A 17,969-nucleotide genomic window follows, 5' to 3' on the forward strand; every position below is an offset into this window, starting at 1 on the left:
TGTCTGAGTAATGTTCCATTGTATAAATATGCCACATCTTCGTTGGACATTTAGGTTGCTTCCATGTCCTTTAAATAGTGCTAGCATTGTTTGTTTCCTACCTAGATGCACAGGTGTTTGCTTTGTAAACCGTTAAACTCTGTATATTCGTTGAGCGCTTTATGTATGTCATATTTCACAATTAAAAATAATTTTAAAGATACTGCCACGCATAGAAATTTTTCTCAAGCAGATTCCATGTGACTCATAAATGTGCTGTGCCTCAGCGGCCCTGAGTGCTCAAGCAGTTTGATCTGGTAGGATTTTTTTTTTTTTTTTTTTTTTGCGATACGCGGGCCTCTCACTGCCGTGGCCTCTCCCGTTGCGGAGCACAGGCTCCGGACGCGCAGGCTCAGCGGCCATGGCTCACGGGCCCAGCCGCTCCGCGGCATGTGGGATCTTCCCGGACCACGACACGAACCCGTGTCTCCTGCATCGGCAGGCGGACTCTCCACCACTGCGCCACCAGGGAAGCCTGAGCTGGTAGGATTAACAGTTCACTTTACGAATCCTTGCTCACTGCCCTAGACCTCCTTCTGCTTACAGATGGTCCCTGTCAGAATCTGACACTTAGTTTCAAGGTCAGTGCTGAATTCTGCTGGGTTACTGTGAGAGGAACAGACAGCATTCTCTCTCTTCCTTTGCAGAATGAGCACTATACAATGCAGAGCCCTCGTGTGTCTCCAGAGCCTTGTCTCCCTCCTGGATGTGGACCATCTGGGAGGACCTGCAGCCCTTCAGACACTTGCACAGCATCTGTCACAACTGCTTTTTTCTCAGCCAGGTAAATATTTAGGCCTTATTGTGAAAAACGACTGGGATGGAGCAGAATTTTGAAGGGCCAGGAACTTGGAGTTTGTAATTATACGGTCTCTCACCCAACCTGCAGAAACCTTTCCCAGACACTAGCAGTCATATATTTATAGTTGCCGGTGGGATAGAGTCAACAAAGTATGCAGGCAGGCCTCTGGGGTATAATTATCTTTTTCATTAAAATTGCTTGCATCCAGTTACGTCAGGACAATCAAGGCTGCATCACAAATATCATAAATATTAGGGTTCATTAAAATATTTGGGTAATTCTCTATTCCTTAGTTTTCTTCTTAAATATAAAATCGTTTGATTTACATTTGATTGGGTGCTACAGATGTGTATGACAGAATTCACAAGGTTTGAGAGCACATAAAGTGGAAAGCCTCGCTCCTTTTTCTCACACTACCCAGTTCCTCTCCCAGAATTGGTCCCTGTGGCCAGTTTCTTGTGTATTCTTCCAGAGAGATTCTCGATACCAAGGCATGTATGTGTATTTTTAAGGCAAATGATAGACTACCGTACACACAGTTCTACACCTTGCTTTTTTTCCAACACATCTCTTTCTTCAAATAACCCTTTGCGTGGTACAAGCTGAATCTCTAAGTTACAGGTATCTGATGTGGATTAATTTCATTTGTACGCAGAAACCTAGAGAGATACTGTACATTAGATAGGTGTTCTTTTTTTTTTTAAAATTTTTACTGGAGTATAGTTGATTTACAGTGTTGTGTAAGTTTCTGCTGTACAGCAAAGTGAATCAGTTATACATATACCCACTCTTTTTTAGATTGTTTTCCCATGTAGGTCATTACAGAGTATTGAGAAGGGTTCCCTGTGTTATATAGTAGGTCCTTATTAGTTATCTATTTTATATATAGTAGTGTGTATATGTCAGTCCCACTCTCCCAGTTTATCCCTCCCCCCCCTTCCCCCTGGTAACCATAAGTTTGTTTTCTACATCTGTGACTCTATTTCTGTTTTGTATATCAGTTCATTTGTATCATTTTTTAGATTCCACATACAAGCAATATCATAGAATATTTGTTAACTGTTCTTTTGAAATGACCTAGCTGTACAGCGTATAATGCATGCTCTTCTAACAGGTTGTCGTAGTTCACTGTAGTAGAATCTCATTTAACTTCGGCACATTAAACTATAGGAGCTCAAACAAAGCCAAGAAAGGAAATAGAGGTATTTTACATAGTAAAGGAAAATTCTTCGCGTTACTCTATCCGGCATGTATGTCTGGAGTGAGGGTTAATACGGGAGATGTGAATCTGCTCTATTTCTGTGCAAAACTGTTTAACATTTCCGCTTCTCAGACACAGTACTAAGTCCAAGAGCTGAAGCTCTTAGAAGATCAAAATATGGTCACTTTTGACTAAATACAAGTTTCTGTATAAGCATTCCTTCAAGAGGCGGTCTCTGATTCTTTAAGACATCTATCTTGCACTCTATGAAGAGGTGCCGTGTATTTAATGGTGCATGTTTTAGAAGTTCTAGATTAATTTTTAAAGATTAAGTAAATAAATATTTAGAAACTCATTATATAGTTATCAATATTTGTCCATTAACAGGTGGAGTTTTCAAGTGATCTCACGCTGTATATCCTTTAGCTGGTGCCGTCATGTGAAAACCACATGCCCAGCCATACCTAAGACAGGATGTTGAACAGGATGTGAGCAGTGTTAGCCCCACTCCCGTTCCAAGCCCGTACTGGGCCAGCTCTGGAGCACAGAGGTGACTGGTCATTGTGAGCTGGCCAAATGATGACCATAGCTTTATATTTCTCTCCCAGCCTTATAAACCTAACGAGATCTGGATGGCATGGGGGGCAAGAGGGATGGTTTCCGTCAGCCCAGCAGGATGTCCTGTGGAGGGGTGGCTGGCGGAGACTGCTATTGCTCATGCCCCCTCCCATCCACGCATTTCCATGGGCTCCCTGCAACGGGCAGGGCCAGATAGGGGAGTCCACAGCTAGGCCCCCAGGCGAGCAGGACCTACCCAGACCTCTTAGTGCTTCCAAGACCTGCTTAACCTGAGAGAACCCTGTTTGCCCTAGTTTCACAATTGCCATCTCTTTCCTCTGGGCCATTTCTCCATGAGAGTCCAGTCAGGGTCCCACAAGCCCCATCCCCTGCCAGCATGAAGAGTTTATTTCACTGGAAGTAAGTGCACATATTCTGTGCCTCTGCTTATGCAGAACACACTTAGGTGTGTTTCTCCTAGTTCAGCTGGCTGTTCTTGGTCACTGGTACAGGCACATTTATTACCTGGAAAGATCACAGGAAAACCATAACAAGCTGAGCCTGAGAGAAATAATGGAAAGTTTCTGAATTGTGAGAAAGTATGATTAAACACTTAGATTTTTAATAAATTCCAGTTTCCTAGCTATTGTAGACATAACCTTTTTATCAGAATGAAATTTTTGATAAAGGATAATTGCTTATACTATTCTAGTATAGTCTTTCCATATATTTGGGATTTATAAAATAGTGTAACCCTGTGAGCTCTACATGGATAATGTGAACTGTTATTGAAGAATTTGGTGGGGAGAATGGGGCTAAATTTCTCTCTTTTGTGTTACCATGTTTGAGTTAAATGTATGAGGATCGTACAGCTGTATTGTATTTAACTTGTTTTAGTTTTGCTGCTGAAATACAGTTCTGAATACTTATAAATTTTTTGATATATACCTCCATAGATTTGTGGCTGACATCAGAGATAAAATGAGCAAGTTTTTAGTAGAGTCTGGTCCTTGTGTTCAAAACACCAACATCTTTGTCTCCTTCATTTAAAATATTGATCTTCAAAACATAAGAAATTTTTAGCAATGTTGTATTTGCAGATTGGGTCAGTTTGTCATTTTTTCCATTACGCGGGTTCTAAAATCATTTAGGATTCCCTGCTACCCTAGATTTTGGGGAGCAGAAAGCTCATTTTCATTACAGTTAGAATGGTGGTAGCACCCATTCTGGGATACGGTTTTTATTCCATATCAGAACATTGAAAATCAGTCTGCAGAATTCACCTAAATATAATTTGCTGCTTGATTACTTGTGGGTTGACTATTTACCTACATTTAGGTGTGCTACAAATTCTTAGATGCTGTACAAAGTTGTTGCGGGGAAAGACATTTTGAATCACCTCTTTTGTTTAACTTCTTTTGACATTTACTTAATTTCTTTTGACAATACCACGTCTTGACCTTTTACTGAGCATTTCTCAGAAAGGCAGAGTTGTTTGAACTTCCTTCCCTAATTTGGATAAATGAACAGAAACGTGAATTAAATAAAAATCATCCAAATTTAGGGGAAATATGAATTTCACGTAATGTAAAACAGTAGTGTAGTTTAGATTAGGATTTTGAATCTAAGGTCATTGTTATTTTCCTAAGAATAGAGGATAGAAAAAAAATTGGTTCTGAGATGTGTTCTAGTTTGTATCAAGTTAGTTCTGCATAACATGGTTTAATAGTTTTATGTGCAGCTGACAGATTTCCAGGACTACACTTACAGCTTTAATCAAATATAAGTTACTTTTCAGAGCCAGTATGGTGGCTTTTGGACGTTTAATAGTAACAATTTTATACCAGTTTTTGAGGGCCTCTTAGGTACTAGGTTTTATGAGCTAGGCATTTATTACTCCACCTGCCTGACGGGGACGCTGAGATTTAGAGGTTTAGGGACTTTTTTCAGGGGGGTTCCTTCTTTTAACAACTATTTATTTATTGACTGACTTTATGCCTCGCGCTGTTCTAGGTCCAAGGTATACAGGCATAAACAAGATAGGCAAGGCCGCCATGCTCATGGAGCTTGCATTTTCATATAAATAAAGGTTTAAGGTCATTTTGGCTAGGAAGGAAAAACATAAAAGCAGAATGGTATGAGGTGTCGCACTAGTTAGTATGGAAAGGCCCCTTTGAGGAGCTAACACTTGGGCTGAGACCAAAATGAGAAGTCACATAATGTCACAGGCTGGATTCTGGCCCTGGTCTGTCTGATCCTAAAGTATCCTAGTATCTGTTCTGTGATACTTACAGGAATTCCCTACCTCTGTGCATAACATATATCTGAAAATGAGAGAGCCGAAAGATAAGACAAGCCTTAATTGCAGTCTTTGCAGAAGCTGCCTTGCTCTCATGCGGCCCAGAAAGGGGCATCAGAATCTCTATTTGGCCAAGGGCACCACAGAGGAGAAGGACACAGTGTCTCCTGCTATATAACAAATCACCCCAAAACTTGCTGGCTTAAAACAGCAGTAATCGTATGCTATTTCTCGTGGTTTCTGTGGGTCAGGGATTTAGAAAGGGTCCAGCGGAGATGGTTTTCTCTACCCCATGATGTCTAGGCCAGTGTGTCTCAACTGGCAGCAGTTTTTGCCCCCCGAGGACTTTTGTCAATGTCTGGAGACCTTTTTTGTTGTTACAATTTGGGGGTTGTTGCTGGTATCTAGAGGGTAGAGGCCAGAGATGTTGTTAAATATCCTAGTGCCCAGGCGACTCCACGTGCACCACAAAGAATGATCTGGTCCAAAATGTCCATAGTGCTGAAGCTGAGAAACCCTAGCCTAGGGCCTCTGCTGGAAGACTGGGAGCCAGAATCATCTGAGGCCTATTCACTCACATGTCTGGTAGTTGGTTTGGGGCTGTCAGCCGGAACACCCACCTCTGACCCCTTCATGTGACCTGGGCTTCCATAATATGGTGGCTGGGTTCCAAGGGCGAGAGTTGAGAGAGAGGAGAGAGCAAAGGCATGTGAGTCAGGTGGAAGTCATGCCTTTTACCACTTAGCCTGTCACTTTCACATGTTGTCCTGGTTGGAGAAGCCACAAAATCCCACCCAGGTTCAAGGGGAGGGGAAATAGACTCCACAGTCTTTATGGGAAGTGGCAAGGTTCTGCAAGATCATGCAGAACTGGAAATACTCTTGTGGCTATTTTTTTCTATTTTAAATCAATTTGTTGGGTTTTTTAAAAAAATACATTTATTTATTTATTTGTTTTTTTATTTTTGGCTGTGTTGGGGCTTCGCTGCTGCACACGGGCTTTCTGTAGTTGCAGCGAGTGGGGCTACTCTTCGTTGCGGTGCGCGGGCTTCTCATTGCAGTGGCTTCTTTTGTTGCGGAACATGGGCTCAGGGCACGCGGGTTTCAGTAGTTGTGGCTTGTGGGCTCTACAGCGCAGGCTCAGCAGCCATGGCGCACGGGCTTAGTTGCTCCGCGGCATGTGGGATCTTCCCAGACCAGGGCTCGAACCCGTGTCCCCTGCATTGGCAGGCGAACTCTCAACCACTGCGTCACCAGGGAAGCCCTGTTGTGGCTATTTTTGGAAAATATAACCTATCACACCACATCAATTGCTTTCCCTTCCACCAAAGGGGTTAGGGAGCCAGCTCACCTAGGCGGTCCTCACTCTCCTATATGGCTGTGTTATCATAATTGTTTATTGCTGTTGTTCTGTTTATTCCGTGTGGGAAGAAGGGACAATAAGAGAAGAGTAAAAATGAGCAAGAGTGGGAAGGGGAAGTTGGGTCAGTAAAAACCACAGGAGCCACTGAAAACCAGAGGCATAGTGGCCTGGCCCTGCACAAGCAACACTTCTTGGCTGGGCAGTGGGCTTGGGTTGGCGAGGAGGCACTCTGACTTGGGAGATGACTCTACCCTATGTCTGCCCAGCACCGTGATAGCAATCTGTGAAAAGCTGAATTCAGTCTACAAAGGTTAGCTCAGGCTTATCACGTGCTACAGTGTGAGTTAAATGAAAATCCAGCATCTACATACAAGTCAAGGACTCTCAGGACTATCCTGATTATTTCAATCGTGGTCATCTTTCCGACTCAAATATGCAGTTCACAGGGAGCTGTGAAGTGGAAGTTTGGGCTTAAATATCAAATGTTTTTAATATTGTAGCATATATTAACATTTAACATGCTTTGTTTTGACTCTTTTTCTATAAATAACTTCTTAGAGAAAAACAAAAACAAATTTATATTTCACTTTTGTGTTTTAGATTTCGCTAAGCATGTTGACTTTTTAGAAGCTATAAGTAGTGCCTTGAGGGCCCTTTTGCAAACGGTGGCCTCCAAGAACATTCCTCAGGTAAGGTTTTAAAATTTTTTTGTGGAACTAGCCAAGATTCTGTATTATGGAGGCAAAATTTATTGCTTAACTATTTTTCAGTATTTATTTCTATTGAAAGAGTAATGCATGATCCTTGTAAAGTGGAAACAAAAGTACTGAAAGTATAAAAGTAAAACCTTTTCCTTCTCCCCACCACCCCCAGCAAAACATACACAGTTTTTTAGTTGATATAATGTGTTTGGCATTTGTGTTGTAAGTATTTTCTCTGGGAATCATTTGTCTTTTTTAAAACATTTTATGACAGAAATTTATAGGCATGTACTCCAGGTCCTCCACAGTGATCTGTCTGCACCTCTGTGATAGGTGCCTTATCACGTTTATTTTTTACTTTTTATGAAGGAAATTTTCAAACATTTCTAAAAGCAGAGATAATAGTATTGTTACCTGAACGCATTATCACCAAGTGTCAACAAGTTGCCAACATCTTGTCATTCTTGTTTCTTTCACTTTCCCTACATTTTTGTTTTAGCTTCTTGGAATAGTTAAAGCAAATCATATTATTTCACCCATGAATGTTTTATTGTGTGCTTCATTATGTGTCTGTGACAGAAAATGAACTTTTAAAAATCTTAACCGCAATACCATTATCCCAAACCCCCAAATCAACAGGTGTTTTAAAATTATCATTTGATATGCAGTCTGAGTTCAGTTTCCCCTGATTGCTTTTAAAATGTTTTTTTTTCAATTGGTTTGTTCAAATCAGCATCTAAGTAGGATCCATGTATTGTTCTTAGTTGGTATTTTGGTCTCTTAAATACATATATTTTAACGGGGTTAGTGAGATTTAATTCACATACCATACAGTTCACCCATTTAAAGTATACAATTCAGTAGTTTTTAGTATACTGACAGATTCTTAAATCTCTGAATTTATAACATTTCCCCTGCCTGCCCGCCTTTCCCCATACTATTTATTCATCGAAGAAGCTATCAGGTTTCCCTGGTGGCGCAGTGGTTGAGAATCCGCCTGCCAATGCAGGGGACACGGGTTCGAGCCCTGGTCCAGGAAGATCCCACATGCCGTGGAGCAACTAAGCCCGCGCACCACAACTACTGAGCCTGCCCTCTAGAGCCCGCGAGCCACAATTACTGAGCCCATGAGCCACAGCTACTGAGCCCGAATGCCCAGAGCCTGTGCTCTGCAACAAGATAAGCCACCACAATGAGAAAGCCGTGCACTGCAACGAAGAGTAGCCCCTGCTCGCCGCAACCAGAGAAGAGCCCGCGCACACCCAAAAATAGAGACCCAATGCAGCCAAAAATAAAAAATAAATAAAGTAATTAAATTTTTTTTAAAACCCAGAAAACGCCATAATATTAAAAAGAAGAAGAAGATGCTGTCATCTGTCCTAAAGAATTTCCCCCATTCTCAGATATGGCTGCTTTAACAATGTTATTATTTAACAGGTCCCTCTGTCTCCCATATTGCCTATAAATTGGGAGCTAGGTCTAGAGCCTTAATTAGATTCAGGATCAGATCGTTTAGGCAAAAATAATTCACAGTGCTGTATGTATATTCTACTTTTATATCACAAATCACATATTGTTGTAAAATAGTGATGTTAAGATTAATCAATGGATTCACTTGTAGCAACCAGTGATTTTTGTTGTATAGATCCACTATTTTGCAAACCACTATAGAGTTTGCAAAATGGAGATATCCTAATTTTGTCATTCCTTTTAAAGCATTTATTAGCTGTGATTCTTCTGTAAATAAAAACTTCCTATTTCATCAATTAGTTGGTAACTTTGAAATAAATTTCATACCAAAAAAGATAGGGCATGATTCTCCCTCCCCCCACCCCACCCTTTTTTCTAGAATAATGAGTTGGTGTCCTAGCAGTCTCTAAAAATAACCAGTTTTTTAAACCATCATTAAAAACTCATTATTAATTATTTACCCTACAGAATGTAGTTAATAATTTCAAAATAATGGTATTATTACTAACAATAACACTACTGAATGCAGTTTAAGATTTCTTTGTGATTCTTCATGTCCTTAGGGAAAAAAATCCCTCTAGGTCTATACAAATTACTGTGTTTTAAAGTTGCTTGAAAAGTTCTCTTTGTGGCTTGTTATAAAGTTAGCTTCAGTTGTTTCAGCTTTTATTAAAGCATTTTTTGTTTGCTTTAATTTTTATTTTTTAATTATATAAAATATTTACACAGTTTCAGAGTTAAAACTGAAACAAGATATATTCAGAGAAAAATATGGTATATACATACTGTGGAATAGTATTCAGCTTTAAAGAAGAATGAAATTCTGATACATGCTACTGCATGGATGAAACTGGAAGACGTTGTGCTAAATGAAAGACACAAAAGGACAAGTATTGTATGAATCCTCTTATGAGGGTCCTAGAGTAGTTAAATTTGTGGGACAGAAAGTAGAACAGTGGTTGCCAGGGGTTGGGGTAAGGGTGGGGTGTGTGGGGAGACATTGTTTAATGGGTACAGGGTTGCAGTATGGAACAATGAAGAAGTTCTGGGGATGGATGGTGGTGTTGCACCGACCGGTTGCACAACAGTGTGAATGTACTGTACTTACTACCACTGAACTGTACTTTTAAATATGGTTGAAATGGTAAGTTTTACGTATATTTTATCCCCAAAAAGAATATATATATGTATATATTTAGAGAGGTCTAGCTTCTGTCCCTTTGCCCCTGTTCTTTCCTTTGTGCCATTGGTAATCATCCTTTTTGGTTTTTTAATTTATCATTCTATTGTTCTTTTTTGGAAAACATAAGCAAAATATGTATGTATTTGTATTTCAGTCCTTTTCTTTTCTTTTTTTTTTTTTTTTTTGCGGTATGCGGGCCTCTCACTGTTGTGGGCTCTCCCGTGGCGGAGCACAGGCTCCGGACGCACAGGCTCAGCGGCCGTGGCTCACGGGCCCAGCCGCTCCGCGGCCATGTGGGATCCTCCCAGACCGGGGCACGAACCCGTGTCCCTTGCATCAGCAGGCGGACTCTCAACCACTGCACCACCAGGGAAGCCCCACTCCTTTCCTTAAAAGTAGTGCTTCTGTACTTTGCTCTTCTCCCTTATTAATCACCATAGACATGTTTCTCATTTCTTTTTTACAGCTTCATATCACTCCATTGTGTACATATTCCATATTCAACATGTCTGCATCGATGGATATTGTAGTTGTTTCCAATCTTTTGCTATTACAAATAGAACTGCAGTGAATAGCCTTTTTACAGAAGTTCTGTTGTGTTTTTTGCCATTGTGTCTTTGGGATCGATTCCTAGAATTGGACTTGCCGGCTCAGAGAACAGATGGATTTGTAGCTTTGCTCTGGGTATTGCTGTAGTCCCCTCCTTAGAGTCTGAGCCGTTTCGAATCTCCACCAGCAGCGTTTGAGAGTGCCTGTTCTGCCAGAGCCTCACCAGAAGAATATGTTGTCAAAATGTTGGATTTTAAGTGGTCTGATGGGTGAGAAATTATATCTCAATTTTAATTTGCATTTCTCTTACTGTGAGGAGGTTGGACATCTTTTCATGTGTTTTAAGGGCCTTTGCATTTCTTTTTCTGTAACTTTTCCCATCTGTTGCCAATTTTGCTATCGGGTCTGTGGTCTTTTTCCTCTGTGTGTATAAGGGCAAATCCTAGGGCTTTGCCCCCAGTCTACTGAAGCAGAAACTCTGGGGAGGGGCCCAGAGATGTCTGTGTTTTAACAAGTTCTCTAGGTGATTGTCATGCACTCTGAAGTTTGAGAACTACAGTTCTAAACCGTCCTCACTGCTTCCTTTCTAAAATCCTCCAGTTCTGAGTACCACGTCACTAGACCACACCACCCCACCTCTCTTGGTTACAGTCACCCACCACCCCCAAGGGCGCCCCTCGTTCCTTGAAGATTCCTGCTGTTGGTTTCTGTTACTTTTCACTGGTCCCGTCATGATTCTAGGTGATTTCAGAATCCACATGGATGCTCTTCCCAGGAACCTGGCTTCGCAGTTCTTCGGCCTCCTTTCCTCTGGTGGCCCGTCTTCCTTCCGTCCTTAGTCATTGCATGGCCACACCTCTAGAGCAGTGCTAACCCAGACTTGGCCCTGTTCCAGAGTTTAATGGGAAGTCTCTGGTGTTTTACTGTTAAATATAGCACATGATGTTGGCCTCTAATACATACTCTTTAAATATTTTCTCTTTGTATATTTGAGAATTTTTTTCAAGAACGTAACTTCTAAAGAAAAAAGAAAGAACATAACTTCTGACCCTCAGTTTCTATGAAAGGGAAAGTGACATTTGCACTCTTGTGATACCTGTGTCCACGTGTGTGTTCAGATCAGCTTAAAATGAAAATTATCACTACTTGGTGGAAGCACTATATGATTTAATGGGTTTTACAGTCTTTATTAATTTACCATAACACACAAATCTCAGAGTCAGTTCTTACCTTGTATAGATTTCAGCCCATTTTTATTAAAGCTGCATGGTCCTATTTACATTTTTTATGATCAACGTTGAAAAGAAATGAGAATCTCTTTGGTCTGTGTATCTCTGAATGAAAGTCTTCAAATGAGACAAATAGGATCTGAAGGTTCTTTTACAGGCTTACAGCCATGGGATAGAGTAAGTGGTGACAGTGACATGAGCAGGCCTCGTCCTAGTTCAGAGTTACCAACGTTATTAATGAGTGATTAGAATATGTAATAACTTCACCGAGAGTTTGTGTCACTTGTAGCATCGTGCCTCTTGTAGAAGAGACTCCTGCCAATCCCGTTGCACATGCTGTTGGAATTGGCTGAGTTTAACGTGCTAAATACTCTCTCCTTCTCTTTCAACAGTGCATGACTCCCGACCAGCTGTTGACACTATGCAGAGCAGGCATCCATAGTAGTAATGTTGGGGTGAGGGTGAATGTGGTTAGTATTTTAGGAATCACTGGCAGCGTCCTAGCCAAAGAAGATGGTACACTTGACACTCTTAAGGTAAAAACAATATGCTTCCAACCTAAATCATTAAGTCATTAGAAATGGGAGAAGAGTGACTATTGGTGTGGGATTTTAAAAACTTCTGTGGACTTCATGAGAAGAAATCATATCAAGGAGTTGCTTACTGGGGACTTCTCTGGCGGTCCAGTGGTTAAGACTCCAAGCTTCCAATGCAGGGGGTATGGGTTTGCTCCCTGGTCAGGGAACTAAAATCCCGCCTACCGTGCGGCACAGCCAAAAAATAAAACTAAAAAAAAATATATATATATATATTGCAAGAAAAAGAAAAGTTGCTTACTAAGGTATATTACTAAAACATACCCTTTGGCTTAATCTAACTCCATGAATCAGATAGGTACTTGAAGAGTTGTCCCATTTTGCCATTTAACTTTACTCCGGAGATGTTTTATCAAAAATAAATTTGTCTTCAGTGGAAGGCCAGGGTTCAGAGTTGTTCAAGATGCCTCTGCCTTTGCTGTTGCGTTAAATGTGTACATGTTGTATTCTCCTCCTGGTGAAGGAACAGTCCAGACAGCTTCCTCAGCACACCAGGCTGTAGTGCATTTTGCACAAAGCCACCCAGTTCATCCTAAGACCTCTCATAAATTTTAAGCAGCAACTCTGGTAGTGCCAGCACACTAGGAACTCACTCAGCATGTTTGCTTCCAGCACTTTATCTCAACAAGTTGCTTAGGAACTGCACTGCCAGAGATACAGCCAAGTAACTAAAAGAACAGTAATAGTAAAATTACCCTTTGTTGTGCTAATCATCATTGCTGAAGTGTAGATTGCTGATAATGGATTATAAACTGATTATTATAAAGTATTTTCTTAACTTGCTAAGAGCTAAACAATGTGACTGGTATTTTTTAGAAGCTTATTTTGAAATGGTGATACATGCATATAGCAAAACATTTAGGAAAGTAGAAAAGAATCTATAGTGCAAAGACACATCTCCACTCCTAAACATCCGGTCCCCCAGTTCCACTCTAGAGAGGCAGCCACTGTTACCCATCTCTTCTGTGTCATTCCAGGGATTTTGATTATATATAGACACCAAGTGAGAGGGCATGGCTGTGTGGCTCTGTACGTGTACACATATACCGATGAGCCTGTGTAGGTATAATCACTTCCCACCCCTTTAGACTGTAAGGTCCAAGGTCCACTTTAGGGGAACAGCGAGTTTTTCTCAGGCATAACATAAGATTTCTGAAATATTTTTATTTAGTCACATTTTCAAGCATGAAGAAAAGTAGAAAGTGCAGTAAATTTTTGTATAGCCATCAAGCGTATTTAAGAATTACTGGTTTTCTATCATATATACTTCAAGTAGTTGCTCTGCTGAGGGTGTTAAAGACATCCTGGTATTCTGCCCCTATGGGTTCAGTAGGCGTATCTTAACAAGAGGGACACTCTCTTATATAACCACCATTATGCTGTACACAATTAACAGTTATTTCTTAATATGTCTAATACCTGGTCCATATTCAGAACTTTCCAGTTGTTCCAAAAATATCTATTTGTGGATGGTTTGTTTGAACCAGGATCTAAGTCAAGTCTACATGTTGTGCCTGCTTGGGGGTCTTCTAAGCCTCTCTCCACCTAGAGCCGCGCTCCTTCTTGCGCCACCTCCCAACCCCTGTTTTCTCCTCAGCTCCCGGCTTGGTTGTGGCTCATAATGTTCAGCTTCTGGATTTGTCTGATTGCTTCCTTGTGACGTTACGTTTGTTCCTTTATCCTCTGAATCTCCCGCAAGATGGAAGTTAGATCTAAAAGCTAGGTTCGATTCAGATTAATCTTTTCAGTAAAACTACTTCGTAGGTGATGCTGTATATTTCATGTTGTATGATAAGATACTAAATTTAAATACTATCCTAGAGGTTATCTAGACCACTTCTATTCAGAGGAGAAAATTGAGGCCCAGCGTGGGTAACGGGACTGTCCCGGAGTCACCCCGTTATTTATGGTAGAGCTGGAGTTTGGACTCAGCATTTCTTAAATTTATTTTATTTTATTTTATTTATTTTATTTTTGGCTGTGTTGGGTCTTCGTTGCTGTGCGCGGGCTTTTCTCTGGTCGCGGTGAGCGGGGGCTACTCTTTGTTGCGGTGTGCAGCCTTCTCATTGAGGTGGCTTCTCTTGTTGCGGAGCACGGGGCTCTAGGCGTGTGGGCTTCAGTAGTTGTGGCTTGTGGGCTCTAGAGCGCAGGCTCAGTAGCTCAGTAGCTGTGGCACATGGGCTTAGTTGCTCCGCGGCATGTGGGATCTTCCCAGACCAGGGCTCGAATCCGTGTCCTCTGCATTGGCAGGCGGAGTCTCAACCACTGTGCCACCAGGGAAGCCCTGGACTCAGCATTTCCACTCTCCCACCCGTAATACAGATGTGCACATCGCCCTTAAGACATAAAGTGTGAAGCAGAACAGCCAAAATAAAATAACTTTACTCTTAAACAATTCTTTGCAGGTTGGGAATGATCTGTTCATTAGCTAGCTAATTGTGAAAGAAATGGGTAGATGTTAAAAATCATCACAGTGATGCAAAATGAGATTATGTGCTCTTTAGTTTTTTAATTGTCTTAGAGTGTTTTTCATGTAATTTAAAAAGCAGGGGCTTCCCTGCTGGCACAGTGGTTAAGAATCCGCCTGCCAATGCAGGGGATGTGGATTCGAGCCCTAGGCCGGGAAGATCCCATGTGCTGTGGAGCAACTAGGCCCGTTCACCACAACTGCTGAGCCTGCGCTCTAGAGCCCGTGAGCTGCAACTACTGAGCCCATGTGCCACAACTACTGAAGCTCACGCACCTAGACCCCGTGCTCTGCAACAAGAGAAGCCACTGCAATGAGAAGCCCACGCACTGCAACGAAGAGTAGCCCCCGCTCGCCGCAACTAGAGAAAGCCTGCGCATAGCAATGAAGACCCAACACAGCCATAAATAAATTAATTAATTAATTAATTTAAAAAAATTTTTTAAAAAGGGTTTTTTGTTACAGATAATATTTATATGCATTTTGACACCATGGGAAAAGCCTTTTTGATGGAGATAGAAAGGAAATTTTAATAACTTCCAGTATCTGTCTTTCATGTATCATTTATGGATCTTAATTCATTTTATTTAGGAATATAAACTCTAAGATTTTAAATTTATCTTGCTTATGTTATACTTGGTATTTTTATAAATATGTGTTGCCTTTGATCTTCTTAAAGTTTTAATTTTTCCCTAGCATTTATTTATTTATTTATTTATTTATTTATGGGCCACACCGCATGGCTTGTGGGATCTTAGTTCCTCAACCAGGGATCACACCCACGCCCCCTGCAGTGGAAGTACAGAGTCTTAACCACTGGACTGCCAGGAAAGTCCCTCCCTAGCATTTTTATGTAAAATTTTATGCGTGAATTGTTGTCACCTTTAGAGTTAGTACTTATTTCAAAAGCTGACTCAGGATGTTGGATGATAACTGTGTTTTGTTGTCTCCAGACCATCGGGTGCTTTCTGCTTGAGGTTGCCACCAAAGATCCCTCCCTTGTAGTAGCAGGAGAGGCTTTGGATGCCCTCTTTGATGTTTTTGCAGATGGTAAGGAAGCTGAAAGGGCCTCAGTTCAAATTAAATTGTTATCTGCTCTGAAGGAATTCCAGCCAGTCTTCAAAATGAAGGTATGTAGCATTTTATTTAGAAATGCTGAAGTCTCAGCGTTCTATGGGAGGCGGGTGTGTGTGGTTCCCTCCGTGCAATCTCAGTGATTCATATAGCACTCCATCCCCAGTTCTGTGTAAACGCTTGTTGGCTGAGTCAGGGCTCAGTCTCCCTTTCTGTTGAATCACTGTGACGTGAGCCAAAATGGTGTCGACACGTTCCTGTTTCTGCAGCGGTTTAGAAATGTTAACAGTGCTTATGTGTAAGCACTACAGTCTGGCCTGCAAAGCACTTTCATAGACATGTTAAATTTATTTTATATCATGTAATGCATTATAGGCTGATTTCATTGTTACGAATATTTCCCTTTGGTGCTCTGAAAAAAAGACAAACAAACTCCAAGTTGGCCTCTAATGGAGAATGTAGCTACCTTCATTTGCCCTTTTATTGATTGATTGATTGACTGATTCATCAGAAGCATCAAAGCTAACTTTGAGTCAAAAAAATAATGTTCAAAAACTGTTTTAGTGGTTGGGGGAAGGCAATCAGAAATTTTAAAAACAGCGTTTGATCACATGTCCACGAATGTAAGTTTATCAATTCTCCTCTTATCTAAATCTCTATTTCATTTTGAGAAATAAAAATATTTGTATTTTTTGCTTTTACATTTTAAATTAAACTTTTGCTTTTAAAGCTTTGTCAAGAGAATAGAGGCTTTAATGGAAAAGTAGCTTACTTTTGTTGCTTTCCAATACGTGTTTCTTTTCTCTAACAAGCTTCTAAGGCAGAATTCAGTTTCTGTGGCCAGAGCTCTGTGATAAGTTTTCAGGTGAATGTGATTGTATGTTTAGAAATTTAAACTTTTTGAATTTTTTTAAGGCATAAAAAATAGTTTTCTTTTGCAGAAGAAAAAAATAGCACATGCCGTGCACATTCTGTGTCACAGTTACATTAGTATTAGTTTAGGAACATTAATAATTGGTTTGTTTTTTAACATTTTCATGTTTTGGCATCCCACATTTAAAAATGTAGTGATAGTGGCTGACACTTACTGAGTTAAGCTTCACCAGTAGGTGACTTTAGTCTTGAGGGGGGAAAATTGATCAGTTTACTCTTAATTATGCTTTGTTTAAGCCTGTAGTTTTGTTTGTTTCTTTGTCTGGGTTTTGTTTTGTTTTGAGATGTAATTGACATATAGTGTCAGTTTTAGGTATACAACATAATAATTTGATCTATGTATCTATTGCAAAATGATTACCGCAGTAAGTTTAGTTAACATTCATCACCACACATAGTTACAAATTTTTTTCTTGTAATGAAAACTTATAAGACCTACTCTCTTAGTCACTTTCAGATATATAGTACAGTGTTGTTAACTGTCATCACCTTGCTATACATTACATCCCCAGGACTTATTTCTCTTATACAGTTGATCCTTGAATAACACGGGGCAGATCCACTTAAATACACAGATTTTCTTCCGTGGTAAATACTACAGTACCACATCATCCGCAGTTGGTTGAATCCGTGGCCAACAGTAAACTTATTCCCAGGTTTTTGACTGGGGGGTGGGGAGTTGACGCCCTAACCACTGCATTGTTCAGGGGTCAGCAGGAACTGAAGTGTGTACCTTTTGACCACCTTCACCCATTTTACCCACCCCGATCCCCACGGCCTAGTGTTTATTTTTTAAGCAGTGAGAAGTTTTATTCCCACCTGTTCCCTGTCTCATGGGTAACCAAATTGAATGGTGTTTCTCTAAGCAAAGACAAATGCACCTTAGTATTTTCCCCCTTCATTATCCACAAGATGGTATAATATATTCACATTCCTGTACTTTATGTGCTTTTACTTAACACTGTCTCCTAGAGACATTTCCGTACCAGTACGTGGAGGGTGTCCACATTGTTCTTAAAGATCACAGGCTCTTTAAACTTCTGAAAAAGCAGTCTGCATGGTAAGGAGAAAATGTCCCCTTTCCCTGCAGCTGCAAGGAAAGCAGATGCAGTTGAGTCATCAGACTGTGTAGAAGCGAATGCTTCGAGAGCAGTGATGTAAACTGTGAACTAGGAAAGTAACCCCTAACCTCTGGAATGTCCATTGTTCTGATTGATTTTCCTACTTAATATGCATTGCAGTGATGGTGATATTTAATTGTTTTTCTTTTCTCAAAGCTATAAAACCCTGATGCAATTTCTCTGTTAGCCAGAATGGCAGCATGTAGTTTTTTATATGAAGCTCCTTTGTGAATGAAGCCACAGTTGCATTAAAGGCTGTTTGGTATATATTTAGCCCCAAATTGCATCTAAACACAATACAATGCATTTTACCAAAAAACTTCTTTAGAGCAGCTGTCCTCAAAAGTGTCCTGTATCCGCAGCGCCAGCATCACCTGGTAACTTG

At 40.6% G+C, this 17,969-nt stretch overlaps 1 protein-coding gene across 10 annotated transcripts in view; it reads left to right on the plus strand.

Annotated features, from left to right (window-relative positions):
• The window catches only part of HEATR3 (HEAT repeat containing 3), a 66,576-nt gene that overhangs the window by 17,377 nt on the left and 31,230 nt on the right, over positions 1-17,969 (plus strand). For 3 of the 10 annotated variants that reach the window (XM_067718915.1, XM_067718920.1, XM_067718923.1), the window contains 4 exons: positions 687-823; positions 6,862-6,950; positions 11,786-11,929; positions 15,410-15,586. In XM_067718915.1, coding sequence (XP_067575016.1) covers positions 687-823; positions 6,862-6,950; positions 11,786-11,929; positions 15,410-15,586 — 547 coding nt within the window. Of the gene's footprint in view, positions 1-686; positions 824-6,861; positions 6,951-11,785; positions 11,930-15,409; positions 15,587-16,342; positions 16,396-17,969 lie in introns of all 10 variants that reach the window. The other 7 variants (XR_010939026.1, XM_067718921.1, XR_010939025.1 and 4 more) reach the window with 6 other exon arrangements.

This window comes from Pseudorca crassidens, chromosome 20, assembly GCF_039906515.1.
Source record: "Pseudorca crassidens isolate mPseCra1 chromosome 20, mPseCra1.hap1, whole genome shotgun sequence".
Taxonomy (NCBI): domain Eukaryota; kingdom Metazoa; phylum Chordata; class Mammalia; order Artiodactyla; family Delphinidae; genus Pseudorca; species Pseudorca crassidens.